This window comes from Anolis sagrei, chromosome X (assembly GCF_037176765.1).
Source record: "Anolis sagrei isolate rAnoSag1 chromosome X, rAnoSag1.mat, whole genome shotgun sequence".
Lineage (NCBI taxonomy): Eukaryota > Metazoa > Chordata > Lepidosauria > Squamata > Dactyloidae > Anolis > Anolis sagrei.
In genome coordinates this window covers 46775551-46792281 of record NC_090034.1, presented here as the reverse complement: position 1 = coordinate 46792281, position 16731 = coordinate 46775551, and the positions used below count along the sequence as shown (strand labels likewise).

General features: G+C 46.8%; 1 protein-coding gene across 4 annotated transcripts in view; it reads right to left on the bottom strand.

The window, feature by feature from the left end:
• Positions 1-16731, bottom strand: part of AIFM3 (apoptosis inducing factor mitochondria associated 3) — a 34594-nt gene that overhangs the window by 17290 nt on the left and 573 nt on the right. For 2 of the 4 annotated variants that reach the window (XM_060785356.2, XM_067473299.1), the window contains exons 2-3: positions 12633-12827; positions 2775-2988 (exon numbers count right to left, since the gene is read on the bottom strand). In XM_060785356.2, coding sequence (XP_060641339.1) covers positions 2775-2988; positions 12633-12663 — 245 coding nt within the window. In that variant the 5' untranslated portion in view covers positions 12664-12827. Of the gene's footprint in view, positions 1-2774; positions 2989-7985; positions 8154-8576; positions 8674-12632; positions 12828-15463; positions 15715-16731 lie in introns of those variants that run through there. The other 2 variants (XM_067473298.1, XM_060785355.2) reach the window with 2 other exon arrangements.

Here is a 16731-nt window from a genome sequence, read left to right as displayed (position 1 = left end):
TGATATAGAAATTATAGAAGTACATATAAGGTAAAGGTTTTCCCCTGACATTAAGTCCAGTCGGGTCCGACTCTGGGGGTTGGTGCTCATCTCCATTTCTAAGCCGAAAAGCAGGCATTGTCTGTAGACACCTCCAAGATCATGTGGCCAGCAAGACTGCATGGAGTGCCGTTATCTTCCCGCCGGAGTGGTACCTATTGATCTACTCACATTTGCATGTTTTCGAACTGCTAGGTTGGCAGAAGCTGGGGCTAACAGCTTCTCTCTGTACATACATAAACACATCTATCTCTCTCTCTCTCTATCTATCTATCTATCTATCTATCTATCTACATATATGAATGTGTTTATGTATGTACAGAGAGAGAGAGAGAGAGAGAGAGAATTGAATCTGGTCCTCCTGGCCAGTTGGAAGGCCGAACAGGGTGTAGGGTTACAGCCTGTGCTGGATGTGGGTTACACTCCCCCTGAAATCACAGGCTCGCAGCTTGGGGGTTCTCCTGGATTCATCACTGAGCCTAAAACCCGAGATCTTGGCGATGGCCAGGGGAGCTTTCACACAATTACAACTTGTGTGTCAGCTCATCCGTACCTTGAGAAGTCAGACTTGGTCGCAGTGGTCCATGCTTTTGTTACATCCAGAATAGACTACTGCAATGCGCTCTACGTGGGGTTGATTTTGAAGACTGTTCGGAAGCTTCAAGTAGTCCAATGGACAGCAGCCAGATATCTCACCAAAGCAGCGTTCAGGAAGCATACAACTCCCTTGTTAGGTCAGCTCCATAGGCTGCCAGTCTGCTATCAAGCACAATTCAAAGTGCTGGCTTTAGCCTAAATGGTTCTGGCCCAGCTTATCTGTCCCTTATCTCCCTTCATGATCCACCTCGGAGGCTAAGATTGTCGGGGGAGGCCCTGCTCTTGGTCCCACCTCCTTCGCAAGTGTGACTGGTGGGGAAGAAGTACAGGGCCTTCTCAGTGGTAACCCCTCAGCTAGGGAACTCCTTCCCCAGCAACATCAGGTCAGCTCCCTCCCTCCTGACATTCAGAAATAAAATAAAAACATGGCCCTGGGACCAAGCCTTTGGCCAATAGTGCAGTGCAATAAGTGAAGTGGAATTATGTGCAATAATGACCCAAACAGCTTTTGACTATGTCTTCGTATTGCGTGATTTTAATAATGTGCTTTAATGTTTATATTGCTTTTTAATTTTTTGTTTTCATTTGTATCTTTATTTTTATCGTCTGTTGAAATGGCATCGAACTGCTGCCAATTGTGAGTCCTCTGAGGTGAGAAGGGCGGGATTTGAATACAGTAAATAAATAAATAATAAAATAAAGCTAGACGATGGACCAAGCTAACAGGTGTCTATAAAGGCATTGCTAACACATTAACAAACAAAATCGCTTCTAAGGACCTCATCACACTAGAGAATGAATCCACTTTAAATTCAGTTGCTTCCTTCTACAGAATTCTGGGGTTTGTAGTTTAGGGAGGAGTCTTTAACGGCCTCACTAAACTACAAACCCCAGAATTCTGCAGGAGGCAGAAACCGGATTTAAAGCATATTCATTCTCTAGTGTGATCAAGTAGCAAGAAAGAGAAATGAAATGTTATTCTTAAAAGTAAAGGAAAATAGAAAATGTGATGTAAAAAAAACTGCTGAGCTGCAGAACTTCCTGACCAAAAGGTTGGCGGTTCGAATCTCGGGAGTGGGGTGAGCTCTCACTTTTAGCCCCAGCTTCTGCCAATCTAGCAGTTCGAAAACATGCAAATGTGAGTAGATCAATAGATACCACTCTGGCGGAAACAACACTCCATGCAGTCATGCTGCCCACATGACCTTGGAGATGTCTACAGACAATGCCGGCTCTTTGGCTTAGAAACAGAGATGAGCACCACCTCCCAAAGTCGGGCTCCACTAGACTTAACATCAAGGGGAAACCTTTACCTTTATCTTTAATGTATATGTTAAATGACAAAATAACTAGAATAAATCCTAATGATAAAGGCCCAGAGGAGAAAATAAGAAAAAGATGGGTCAATATAAGAAGAAAGAAGACCAACAAGAAAGACAAATGGAATAACAAAAAAAAGAAGAAGAAAGAATTCTTTTTGTTTCTCCTAAGCCAGGGATCCTCAGACTTTTTAAACAGAGGGCCAGGTCACAACCCCTCAAATTATTGGAGGGCCGGATTATAATTTGAAAAAAAAAGAATGAATTCCTATGCACACTGCACATATCTTATTTGTAGTGCAAAAAACACTTTAAAACAATACAATAATTAAAATGATGAACAATTTTAATAAATATAAACTTGGGAAGTGTGGTCCTGCTTTTGGCTGATACGATAGGATTGTTGATCTTGTTGTTGTGTGCTTTCAAGTCGTTTCAGACTTAGGTTGACTCTGAGCGAGGGCCAGGTAAATGACCTTGGAGGGCCATATCGGGTTAGTTTGAGGACCCCTGTCCTAAGCAAAAGACATTGTGAATTGCACTGCTTAAAAAAATAGAATATGTATAACAATATGCTCCCCTTCCTCATTCTTGGATGTACATTAGACTTCTGGATAGACCTAACTTACTAACAAAGCTCCATCACTGACTTATTATTTTTCTCTTGGCCTCCCCCACCCCACTCTTATGGTATAAAAGTGCAAAAGTGAAATTAAAAGGTGTAATTTTTTTTAAAAAGGATTTCCCTGGTGTCCTTTTCTCATGTTTATGTCATCAAGAAGAAGACAAATGAGTGGGAGAAAGTCAGCTGACACTCACTGCCCATTGTCCAGGTCTTTGACGTAACAGACGGAGGCTTCCACCACGTCCTTCAAGTTCCGGTAAGGGTTGAGGGCAATGGGGTGTTCCTCCAGCTGGTAATGCCGCGAGGTGCCGTTGGCCTTGTAGATGATGGGACTGGCCTTCCCGTTGGGTGACATCTCCTCCTTGGCCCGCTCTTTCTCTGGCAGGACCACCTCGATCTTCACTTCGACTGCGAAAGAGAGACCAAGAGAGCGGGCGCAAGTCTACTTCTGGTTTTGGCAAACTGGCGGACCCATGGAATGCCTAGGGTTGACTCACCATCCAAGAACTGCTCAGCCAGTTCTCCTTAGAATGAACTGACAGAATGCCTCCCGTTTTTTAAAATGCAACCCAGAACAGGATGTGACCGTCACGGCTTTCAAAGGGGCATTGTGGCTCTAGGGAGGGGTCGTCACCTTTGTGACTTGAAAAAGAATGCACCCTGGGCTCAGTCCGGACCTCAACATACCATTTCCAAGGTATCCAAGCAGGAACCAGTTTCAGGCAGAAAGCTGCCCTCGGTGATCCCAGTGCGAACTGCGGTTGCGGAATCTGGAGAAACCGCATTCATTTTGGGAAAGTTTCTAGCCCTCAAGGCGGCAGGGAGAAACGACACGCAGGACTAGCTCATACTACATAGTTATAACATTGTGATCCCACTTTGATTGCCTTGCCTGTGTCTGAGGGGCTCTTGGGCTTGGAGCAGCGCTAGACGTCTTTGTCCCCTGCTCCCAAACTACAAATTCCAGGACTTCCACAGCAGTTAAGAGTGAACTTGTTTCACCTGTAAGGGTCCCAATAGAAAGGTCATTTTCCTCTCCAATTACTGCTCTATAGACATCCACCTTATTTCTTATGCATGGGAAACTTTCCAGCAGAGTGGAAATCATCTGTCGGACAGATGGCAAGCTGTTTAACCTCAGCAGACTGAAAGCCAAAACCAAAGTTACAACAACACCTGTTACAGAACTCCAGTACGCTGATGACAACGTTGTCTGTGCACATTCAGAAGAAGATCTACAAGCCACTCTAAACACCTTCACAGAAGCATACGAGAAGCTCGGCCTGTCATTGAACATCAAGAAAACCAAAGTGCTTTTCCAGCTGACACCAGGCAATCCCTCTCCAATGCCAGCGATGCAGCTTAATGGTGTAACATTAGAAAATGTTGACCATTTCTGCTACCTTTGCAGCCACCTCTCCACCAAAGTCAACATCGACACTGAAATTCAGCTCTGCGAGTGCAGCATTTTTCCGAATGAAGCAGAGAGTGTTTGGGGACTGGGACATCTGTAGGGATACCAAGGTGCTTGTCTATAAAGCTATTGTCCTCCCAACCCTGCTATACGCTTGTGAGAAGTGGACAGTCTACAGACATCACATGCAACTCCTGGAATGATTCCATCAGCGCTGCCTCTGGAAAATCCTGTAAATCTCTTGGGAAGACAGGCAGACAAACGTCAGCATGCTGGAAGAAGCAAAGACCACCAGCATTGAAGCAATGGTCCTCCGCCATCAACTCCGCTGGACTGGCCACGTTGTCCGGATGCCCAACCACCGTCTCCCAAAGTAGTTGCTCTATTCCGAACTCAAGAACGGAAAACGGAATGTTGGTGGACAGGAAAAGAGATTAAAAGATGGGCTCAAAGCCAACCTCAAAAACTCTGGCATAGACACTGAGAAATGGGAAGCCCTGGCCCTTGAGCACTCCAGCTGGAGGTCAGCTGTGACCAGCAGCGCTGCAGAATTTGAAGAGGCACGAATCGAGGGTGAAGGAGAGAAACATACCAAGAGGAAGGTGCGTCAAGCCAACCCCAACCGGGACCGCCTTCCACCTGGAAACCAATGCCCTCACTGCGGAAGAAGATGCAGATCAAGAATAGGGCTCCACAGTCACCTACGAACCCTCTGCCAAGACATCGAACTTAGAGGACCATCATTCTTGGACTACGAGGGATTGCCTAAGTTAGTAAAGAATAATTCTCTGGCTAGTGGGAGAATGGATATGGAAAAGAGAATTAAACATTAAAAATGATACTGTATTTTTATTTTTTTATTTTTTTATTTATTACACGTACATAACACCGCAGCACACATGCACATTAAGTCCAAGTGTCTGGGATACATCTCTGAATATCGAGCTCTTCCCAAGGGCCTAGGACAGTGTTTCTCAACCTACCTAATGTCGCAACCCCTTAATACAATTCCTCATGTTGTGGTGACCCTCAACCATAACATTATTTTTCTTGCTATTTCATAACTGTAATTTTGCTACTGTTATGAATCATCATGTCAATATCTGATATGCAGGATACATTTTCATTCACTGGACCAAATTTGGCACAAATACTCCATATGCCCAAATTTGAATACTGGTGGGGTTGCGGGGATTGATTTTGTCATTTGGGAGTTGTTGCTGGGATTTATAGTTCACCTGCAATCAAAGAGTACTCTGAACTCCACCACCAATGGAATTGAACCAAACTTGGCACAAAGAACTCCCATGACCAACAGAAAATACTGGAAGGATTTGGTGCGCATTGAGTTTTGGATCTGTAGTTCACCTATATGCAGATGGAGCACTGTGAACTCAAACAATGATAGATCTGGACCAAACTTAGCACAAATGCTCAATAAGCCCAAATGTGAACACTGGTGGAGTTTGGGGAAATTAGACCTTGACATTGCTGGGATTTATAGTTCATCTAGAATCAAAGAGCATTCTGAACCCCACCAAGGACAGAATTGGGCCAAATTCCCCACATAGAACCCCCATGCCTTGAAAGGACTTACTAGTGCGAACCTCCCTCCAGTCTCCCTTGCCCACAGATGCCCACCACGCTGCCATACATTGAGCACGCCTGCTCTTCCTTCCCTACTTGGAGTCTCAGAAGTAGCTCTCCCCTGGCTGAGTGGCTGGCCGAGAGTCCGGCCAATCACAGCGGAGGAAGGCTTTTGGTGGGAAGATTCGCATTCTGTTTCCAAAAAGGATGAGAAGGACAGGCGGAGAGATTTTCAGCCTTCTCTGCCAAAGGGGTTCCTAAGACCATCAGAAATATATGTTTTCTGATGGTGTTTGGCGACCCCTCTAAAAACCCCTCACAACCCCCCCAGGGGTTCTGACCTCCAAGCTGAGAAATGCTGGCCTAGGATATTAGATATTCCAATTATTATTATTATTATTATTATTATTATTATTATTATTATTTCAGGAGGATAGATGACAGAAAAACCTCATCCAGCAGTGCCCAGAATATTGGAAACCATTACATCTGTGTCCATGCAGATCTTGAGGATCTTAACTTGGGACTATACCTCCCAGAATCCCCTGGTCACAGCAACCAGGTGGTTCTGGGCCGTAGTACAAGAAAATGCATTTCCTGAGCTCTTCCCAAATATACAAATATCATTTCCCAGCCATTTTCCTCAGCTGATGTAAAACATCCCCCAAATGACTAGAATCCTAGTAGTGCAGCTGCGATAATATAACAATGTGGACAACAAATGTGCAAAGTGGGTTGCTATGATCCCCAATAAGCCAGGAAAAGATGTACATCCTGTGATGCCACCCTTTTCTCACTGCCAAAATCCTTTTTGCCATGGAGCCTCTGGTCTGAGTGTTGGATGGGAACTCTTAGGAAATCTGGGTTCAAATCTCAACTCATCACTGGAAACCCATTGGGTGACCATTCCTTCCCGCTTTCGCTCTGTTGCAGAAGAGGGCAAAAGCTCCTCCAAATCTGAACCATGTAGAGGGTTGGCATGAAGATGCGAGTTTCAATAGAAATCTTTGGGAAACAGATCTTTGCCCAAACCATATAGGATACCCAGACTGTCCCGTCTCTTCCAGCTGAGAATCTGGCCTCTTCTAGGCCAAGGTCCAAAGGAAACTCCGTCACCCGGCTTGGCAAAGGATGCCGCTCCAAGAGCGATCAGCTCCCAGACGTTGCGTCATATTTCAAGACCTATTCCAGACCTATTTAAACTGAAACACAAGCCGCCGTATTTAAAGATGGGCTGGGAAAGATGGAGCCAGCTTGTTTGCTGGCACCAGAACGTGAACCGATGGATTCCAGTTAGAAGAGAAGACATTACACTTAAATATTAGGAAGCACGTCTGGACTGGAAGAGTGGTTCAATGGTGGAATGTATTGCCTTGGATAGTGGCAGAGTCTCCTTCTTTGGAAGTGTTTAAATAGAGGTCAAATGGGCATATGTTGGGAGGGCTTGGATTGTGTATTCCTGGATATCAATGGGGCTGGACTAGATGGCCTTTGGGGTGGTGGGGTTTGGTGGCACACTGTGAGTCAAACCCACTTGCCGCCCCATGTCGCTAGCAGCCTGGAGGTAATGCCTGGCTGGCCCCAGGAGAGCAGGCTTTACCCCGTCGCAGGCCTGGCATCAAGGGCCCCTCTGCTCCCCCAAGAAAACCCCAGGAGAGGGAAAAAGAAAGGACGGAGGATCAAAAGGAGACTTTGCTGAATAGCTCATGGCTTGGGAAGGCACCCAGCAGCTCCCTTCCAAGCACTGCCAAAGCCATTGCCAATTAGCGGGTCCCTGTTGTGACCCCAAATGTCACCTTGGGCACGGTGCATTCAACTGCCTCTGCGGATTAGCTATTTGTTTCCCCTTTTAAAGCTTTGTTTGCGAATGGGGAAAAAATAAAAAGATCCTCTTTCTGTTCTGATGGGAAAGTGTACCTAACATTTTCAGAACAAACTGAGACTTTTCATTCTGGAGAAAAGCATTCACGAGTGCCAGCAAATCCTGGCTTGGCACTGGATTGGGCACAAGAGGTGCATATTCCCGTTTCCTGGTAATATGGGCATAACTCTGACCGCAAAGCTCCTGTTTACAAGGGCTTTTCCCATCTGTACAGCCCATCGTTGCCCCATTCCCATCTCATCCTCTATCCAGCTGGAGGACTTTTTAGCAGCATTGGCATGGAAAAAAGGCAGGCCGGAGAAGCGCCAACTTTCACCGCTGGGTGAAGTACATGGCAAAAATGTCAATTGAATCATGGAATGAATTAATGCCTCTGCTTAATCGAGAAGCAATTCTGGAATCAATTGCCCACCCTTCATGCATCCGCCCTGTCATTGTGCCATGATTGAAATTGTCATTTGTGCATTCATTTGCTCATTTGTGGCCCCAGGATTGGGGGCCTGCCGCCAGGCTCATATTTACCCCGTTCATTCCGTTTACTTTTTCTAAACATGGGCATGGCAGCCTCGGCTGTGGTCCAGTCACCTGGCACATCCTCCGCACCCCAGGATTTATTGAGAATCAGCCTCAGCGGGGCCGAGAGCTCCTCGGCCAACTCTTTTAAGACCTCCGGGGGCAAGCTATCCGGTCCTGAGGATGAAAGAACGTTCAACTTTTAGCGTATGTCATCTCACTTTTGAGTGGGAATAAAAAGAACCCAGATGGGGGTAACAAACATCTCAGTCCCTCATGGGGCCTGATGAATCCATTCCAGAATCTAGTCCAAACTTTAGAGCAGGGGGACATTAGCAGGTGCCCAATGCTATGAACAATAACTGGTCTCATACGGTGCCATTGGACCCCCTTTGAAAATTATCCTCAGCTTTAAAGGATTCATCCCTGGCAGTGAACTGATATGGGGGATCGCAATCTGCGCTTTCCTCGGGCAAAACCTTGGAGTGGATTCACTACCCAGTATGCCATCAACTGACCCAGTCTCTGCTCCAAACAGTCATCAATCGCATACTCTGAGAGACCCCTACCCTAGCGTTTCGAGGGACCCAGCTCCGTTACCTTTGGCATGTTGGAATTCATCGGAAAGGGGCCCCGTGGCCTCAATTTCCACCCGTGGAACCAGGCCGCTCATGCTGCGACGGGACAAGGAGGCCGACTGTGCTGGACTCTGGACTCTTGAGTTCGAATGTCTCCACCCCAGCCATAAAGTTCAGATGAGGCCCCATCTAAATCTTACTGTCATCACTTTTCCCCTGAATTACATGCACCACCGCTACCGGAGTTCCTCATGCCAGTCAAATACCGCTGACAGCAAAGGGTTCGTTATGGTTTTTAGTCAGAACTGTTCATGGATGAGAATTCAGCACCTTGGAGAGCTCTGTAAAAGTGGGAGCCAACAAAGGAGCTGACCCAATGCAGTGGGTGCCAACAATGTCCTAGGGCTCTCCCCCATTCTGTCTTTTAGTCCGAACACTGAAGGAGGTACCCTCTGTATAAGATCAACATTTTGAATTATAGATCTGAAAGCTCAGGAATGTTCCAAGGGGAGCTTCCGGGAACGTCTGATTTGGGACAAAATGCCAAGAGAAGCCAGCAGGAGAGGCCCAGCTTGGCACAGTCACTCCACACATCCTTAGGAACACAGGCACATGCCATTAATTGCAGGCATGAATCCCAATGCTGGAAATAACACACTGCAGAGGCCTAGGAGAAGTCCTGCCAGCCTTCCAAGGAGTTGGCCAGCATTCCTAATGTGGTGATCAGGAAACGGCCATCACGTGCTGCAGATTAAAGCTGGGCGGTTGACGTTGCCAGGGGAGCGCTGCCCCTTTGGAACCCCAGCTGAGGGCTTAACCTCTCCGAACCCAGTCCAAGGAAAACCATGGCCTGCCAATCGGCTTGCAGGGAAGTTAAGAAACTTATCGGTTCAAAATCACCCACGCCGGGTAACTATACACCTTGATGTTGTTTTAATAGCCAGGGCGGCATCCTAGGATACACAGTTGTTGGAAGCATGTAGAACCCCGCAGCCTTGTTCCTCCCTGAACTATAAATCTCACAATGTGGTCAAAAGGGCAAAAACTAGTTTTTTTAATGACTTGACTGGGAAGGGTAAGACTCCATCCCTTCTATTTCTACACTTCAAACTTGGTTTGCTGCAACCAGGGGAAGTTGAGGACAATGGAGGACAATGGAGGAAACCGGGACATTTGTAAAAACATCTGGAAAGATGGGATGACAGAGGAGTAATTGTTGCTATTAACATGGGACAGTAGGAAGGCATGTAGTTAGTCTCTCTTTCATACAAATGTATGCAAACTCCTTCTTGTTTAACCTTTTCTAACTTAAGACAAATGTAGGACTCGGAGGATGAGCAATTCCAGTAGACGCTAATGAGCCTGCAATTCAGGGGAAAAGTGAAGGTTGTAACATGGGAAATATGCCTCATTTGGATTTTATAGCTGGAAGGGAGGTCAATGCCATGGCACATCTCAGGCAACAGGCACAAAATGGGTACCACCAAGGTTGGTTTGGTGGGATATTTCCCCTCATTCTTTGGGCATTTTTTGGACACATTGGTTCCTGAAAATTGCACACCCAAACAGTGGCCCACCCTAGTACAGTGGCTAGCTGTGGATTTTGGATGTAGCAGTCCAAAATCAAATTATTATTATTATTATTATTATTATTATTATTATTTTCTTGCTGTGGCAGACAGGTCCTGACAATAATAATAATAATTATTATTATTATTATTGTTATTATTATTATTATTGTCAGGACCTGTCTGCCACAGCAAGAAAACTTCTTCAGAATCACGCTTAATGCCTAAATGAGTCAGTATTTTGTAAAGTCAGTCTACCTGATGGCACGATGCAGAGTGACTGCATCTGTCCAGACTCAAAACCAACAAACATTCCTAAAAGCCCTTTGATGACCCAAGGATTATCTCTGTTTATCATTACCTGTCGAATGTCCCCGGCAAATGGCAGAGAAACCAAGATATATCTCTGGGGCAGATCCAGGGCAGAGGATGTGCCTTAAACCCCCAATTGTGTAAAAAAAACCTCCCCAAATGAAAATACGAATGGATTGGTCTTCCCTTGTGGCAAACAAAGAGGGTGGCAAGGTGCAGCCTTGGCATCCAAGTGCCACCATTGCACCTATTGGAGAGGGAGGCAGTGGTTTTGTATCTCTTTCTGCATTTCAAGGAATGTGTTTGGGTCTCAGTCACCAGTGCCATTCCAGAAGGCATGGGGCTTCAGGGTGGAGATGGCATCCAGAGGCCCCTGGCGTTCAGAGTCTGGCACAACGCCACCAAGGGCTTAACATTTTTGGGATTCCTTCTGCGGCCGTGCATCTTTTGGGTTGACTTTTTCCAGGACTCGGTGGCGCAGATTTGTTGGCCTCCATGGAAGTCATTAGCACCCACGGTTTGATGCAATTTGGCACTGCTTTGCACTCTTCTATACTATGGGAGTTGTGGTTTTACGGTGTTTATATAACCTCAGGAGTTCTGGTTCCTCGCCAAATGACATTTCCCAGGATTTGCCAGTGTCGGCCAACTCTTTCAAAAACCCAGTCCTGCCTATAAGGCCATGTGTCTTTAGGACTACCTGTCTGGATTACTGTAAAGCACTCCATCTGGGACTATGCTTGGAGACTGTTTGAGAAACTTCAGCTAGTCCAAAAGGCTGCCGACGATCGCGTATAATGCCCATGTTCAAAGCACTCCACCAATCACCAGTTTGTTACTGGGCACAATTCAAAGTTCTGACCCTGACCTATAAAGAACTATATGGCATTGGGACAGATTGTTGGAAAGGCCAGATCTCCCTGTTTCAAGAAAAATGGCATTAAAGTGCCACAGAACAGGCATACATTGTTGGGACTATGCAAGCAATCATTGAGTGTGTGTTAACTGCAAAATAAGATGCATTGAGCTGATTGGTCAGGGGTGATGACTGAGCCTGGAACTTCTGGATACTGTTACAATTTTGTTCAGGCTCAAGCTATGCAGGTGCAGAGAGATGGAAGAGAGAAGGAGCAAGAGACAGACTGATTTGCTTCTTGGTTACTGGAGAAAGGTTCTCTCATATGGACAAAGAAATATCGTTTTAAATCTCTCTGAAAGGACATTTAGTGAGTTGATGCAACTGATCATACTGTACATATGTTTTTTCTGAATTAAGAAGAGTAAACTGCTTGTTCTTTATTGTTCATCGGTGTGGTATATTTTCTTTCTCTGGCAAGGCAAGGCAGTGTGTGGGCTGATCAAACGTGAACTACACATGATTTATTTTACATTACGCCACATACATCACCTCCAGGTTTTTTTTCCAGAGCAGTGTCAGAGCATAGAAAATGCAAAGATGAATAAGTAACGACCAAGGAGATGAATAAGTCAGTGCCAGACTTTGCCAAGTCCATGCCAGGCACCCAACGCTGCAACCCTACACTCGAGATACATTTACCAAGCGCCCTGTAAAAAGGATGGGCACAGTTTCTCAATAGGTGAGGCGACTTGTTTTCTGAGGGTTTGGGAAAGCGCAGGCACAGGGAAGCCAACAGCCACGTGGGTGCTCATTTGCCATCCTTGTGCCACCATTCCCTCTGAGAGCAAACCCAGACCTGCAGACAGGCTTGGGTTCCCTTTGCCCCTCCAGATGTTTTGGGACATGGAGATTCTATGACGTGGGCCATGCAGAGTCCTCTCAGACTTGCAAAGTCCACACTTGCTATAGAACTGATGGAAGACGCAGTGCTACATGGATGCAGAGTTTGGATCCTCCCTAAGCTTCCACAGTGATGATTCCTGTCACTCAAATTCCTTTGCAAGAGAGCCAACCTCCTCATCTCGCTCCTTCTGATTGGCCAGATTCCAAGGTTATTTTCGCCTTACCTCCCACCAGCCAGGGGCCTCTTTCGGCGTTTCATTAAAGTTACTCCTGGTGGGTTTGTATTTTTTCGCAGAGGATTAGCCAACCGCCTTTCATAATCCCTCGGTGTCCAAGGACCCAAGCATTAACATTTTCCAGTGGGCCCTTTGGGGCAATTGACCTAGTTTGAGCACCGAAGGGAGAAAGATGATTGAGTGGAGGGAAGTCGGCTTACCTGGCTTGGATTTGGAGAAGCAGCTTCCCATGGCTGGTCGAGCGGAGAGGACCTTGGGAGATCCAGACCTCCAAGGATCAGGAGGTCCACACCTTCAGCATGATGGCAGCCAAAGCAGCAGCATGGAGCCCTCCGCTAAAACGTGGGCCCCAGCGTCCACATCAATTGACACCGCCGTGGGGCCCCCAATGTGACCTAGACACAAGAACAAATGCAATGAAAATACACTTTGGCAATAAAAATGGGGTATGGATGACACCTGCCCTGAAAACAGTGCATGTAAAAGGGATCTAGCAATCTTAGTAGAGCACAAGGTGAGCATGAGCCAACAGCAGCTCAAAGCCCAATGCAATTCCAGGCTGCATCAATATAATCATCATCATCATCCTCATCTTTATGCCCCGCCACCATCTCCTCAAAGGGACTCAGGGTTGCTAACATGAGGCCAAACCCAAGGATTACAATACACCATGTAAAATAAAACAGCAAATAATAGCAACAAAGTAAAATGCAAACAATAACAAATACACAATAAACAAATGCAAAATAAAGTGGTGAAAGAATAAACATACAGTGGGCGGGCCAAATGCACAGGATAAAATTGATAAAACCCTCGGTGAGATAAGTAAATGGAGTAATGTGTATCTGAGGGGAGGACTCCAAAGGGTGAACAATGTGGTTGACCTTCACTAAGGGTAGGGACGAGAAAATATAGTGTCCAGATTGAGGGAAGTCCTAGTCCCACTCTCGTCTGCTTTGGTCAGACCTCACCTGGGTGAGGTGAGGCCACTGGTGAGAATACAGACACCATTCCAAATAATCCTGTGTCCAGTTCTGGGCAAAGCAATTCAAGAAGGACCAGGTCAAGATGGAAGGACCTTGTCCAACTACAACTCTCAGGATTCCATTGCAGACTCGGCAAAGAAACTACCTGAGTTCCAACATTTTTGAAAGTTTAAACATGACTCCAGTGGCTTCAAAGCTTTCGCCCGCCAACAGATGTTGGAGTGGACCCAACTTCCTTTCCATAATCTTTTGGATTTGGACCCCAAGGACCAGTAAATCTCTCAATTCCCTTCAACTTTGAGCAAAGTCCCAGTCCAACCTGCGCCTGCACTTCTTATATTTGCAAGGAACAAATAGGCACAAGACCTTGAAAGGAAATGGGCAATTCTACTGCATTTCCAAATGATCTTTGACCAAGCGCTAAAGGGAAAATGCCAGCCCAAACCCAATCGCTGGCCCCACAAGACCTGACCCATGGAGTCCATAGTCAGATCGGACACCAGTCCCATTCATTCCATGGAGCCTCCTTGAGCTGGGACCAGCCCTTGAGGTGAGGCCACTGGTGAGAATCCAGACACCATTCCAAATATTCTCCAAACACAACTCCTTTGGAGCTGCAATTCAACAGCATCTGCAGTGGTGCATGATTCACACCAATGTCTCACATCAGTGCAAAGCAGAGGTGATTCTCTGGAATCCACCCCTCCATGTTTTCAAACCTTGAAACAATTCCGTGTCCAAAAAGTACGCATTGAGCCACCTTTCCCCAAACTACTTGGGGCCGGGAGTGTTCCAAATACTGGTTCAAACGCTGGAAGAGTTTCATACAGAGATTGAGGGCCCTTCCATACAGCCCTATATCCCAGAATATCAAGGCAGAAAATCCCACAGTATCTGCTTTGAACTGGGTTATCTAAGTCCATACTCAGATAATGTGGGATTTTCTGCCTTGATATCCTGGGATATAGGGCTGTGCGGAAGGTCCCTGAGATATCTGGGAGATGGGATCCAGCAAATTCTGGCTTTTGGGTCGACAGCCAGGGCTGTGAGGTCAACTCTTGATCGGCGTTCCTAAGCTGAAATTAATCATTAAGCAGAGCTGAAATTCAGATGTCAAAGGTGCAGCCATAAAAGGCTAACTCGTTTGACGATAAGGCTGTTGGTTGCGTGGCGTACAACACGCACAAGAAGATGCCGCAGCTCCTGAAGTTTGAATACAGCATTGAAAGAAAGCCAGCGAAAGGGAGAATCTGCACCGGGTTTGAGTCCAAGCTTCACTTTGGGTCTGCACGCAAATGGAGCTCTCCTAGGTGCTGAATCTCATTGGGCCGTTGGGTTCAGCACCATGGATAGCTCTTTGAAAGCCTGGTGGGGAGTGGATTGATCACCCATTGTGATGGGTTGAACTCTGAACTAGAAATCAGCTCTCCTAGGACCCAGCCCACCAACTGGTTCAGGACTTTAGGACTCGAAGTCAAGACTGTACCCACTTCTCAGTGCATTCCTTCTCTTCCTCTGGCATGGGAAAGATGCGCACAGATGCTGTTTCTGCACTTGGAAAAGGTCAGGCATTTCTTCAGACCATGGGGGTGTTTCTAAGGCCAGCCGCAGCCCCCAAAAGCTGTGTCTCAGGGACGAGAGCAGGCCGGCTGTCCTTTGTGGCATCCAGGCATCTCCCACAAAGGCCTAGACAGCTCAGCACTTTGTCAGAAGGCACCCGAAATAGGTCATGTATTTTGGGGCTTGCAAATGGAGCCATGCCTTCCGGATGTGGGGCTGCTGGCTGTCTGGCCTCCCACATCCAGAGAACGGGAGAGGACCCAGTGAATCCGCTCAAGTGGGGAAAGGGGCTATGTATGAATAAAGAGATAGACATAGATATATATCTCTCCCTCCGCACAAGCTTTTCACAAATTACAATCCATGCAGAAAGAAATTGCGTAGCCTTTGGGGCGCCACAAGTCCCCTTGGTCTGAGGGGGGAGCCCCACATCTCGGAAAACCCCACCGAGTCCATAGGTCGACTTAAGAGGAGAGAGAAAACACCTAGTTTTTCATGGTCTTGGTTTTCCTCTCTGCTCTTCCATATCAAGAGAAAGTGGCAAAGGAAGGAGAGGAAAGAAGGAAGGAAGGAAGGAAGGAAGGGGAAGGAGGAAGGAGAAATGGAAAAGAGAAATTCACATGGAAGCCCTGCAGGTGAGAAAAAAGATGAAGAGCGAAGGAAGAAAAAAAGGGAGGGAAGAAAAATGCAAAAGAGAAAGAAAAGAAGGAAGGAGGGGAAGCGAGGGAGGAAGGTAGGAGGGGGGAGGAAGGAAGGAAGGAAGGAAGGAAGGAAGGAAGGAAGGAAGGGTTGTGGGAGAGAGGGAGGGAGGAAGAGGGAAGAGAGGGAAGGAGGGGGGATGGCAGAAGAAAGAAGAAGGAAGGAAAGAAAGAAAGATGAAAAAGTCCTGCAGGCAAGAAAGAAAGTGAAGAAGGAAGAAAATGAGGAAGGAAGGAAAAGAGAAAAGAAGCAGAACGGGGGTGGGGGGTGGGGGGTGGGAGGATTGACACGGAAGTCCCAAAGACAAGAAAAAAGGGAGGGAGGAAGAGAAAAGAGAAACTTGGAAACCTTGCTAGGCAACGAAGGAAAGGATGAGGAGGAAGAGAAGAGAGAAAGAGTATGCAATTCTGGAGGTAAGAATGTGGCGAAGAAAGAAGGAAGGAGTGAGAGGAAAGAGAAGTTGACATGGAAAGCCAAGGAGAGGAGGGAAAGAAGGAGAGGAGGAAGGAAGGAAGGAAGGCGAGAAGGGAGGGAGGAGAGAAGGAAGGAGAGAAGGGAGGGTAGAGAGAAGGAAGGAAGGAAGGAGAGAAGGGAGGGTGAAGAGAAGGAAAGAAGGAGAGAAGGAAGGAAGGAGAGGAAGAGGAAGAAGTGAAGGGAGGGAGGAGAGAAGGAAGGAGGGAGAGAAAGAAGGAAGGAAGGGGGGAGGGAGGAGAGAAGGAAGGAAATAGAGAAAAATGAGAGCAGAAAGGAAGGAGGGGAGGGAGGAGGGGAGGAAGGAACAAGAGAAGGGAGGGAGGGAGGGAGGGAGGGAAGGGAGAAGGGAGGGAGGAGAGAAGGAAGAAGAGAAGGAGAGGATGGAGGAAGGAGAGGAGGAAGAAAGGAAGGAAGGAAGGAAGGGGAGGGAGGAGAGAAGGAAGGAGGGAGGGAGGAAGGGAGGAGAGAAGGAAGGAAGGAGAGAAAGAAGGAGAGAAGGGAGGGAAGAGAGAAGGAAGGAGGAGAGGGAGGGAGGAGAAAAGGAAGGAAGGAGGGGAGGGAGGAATGAAGGAAGGAAGGA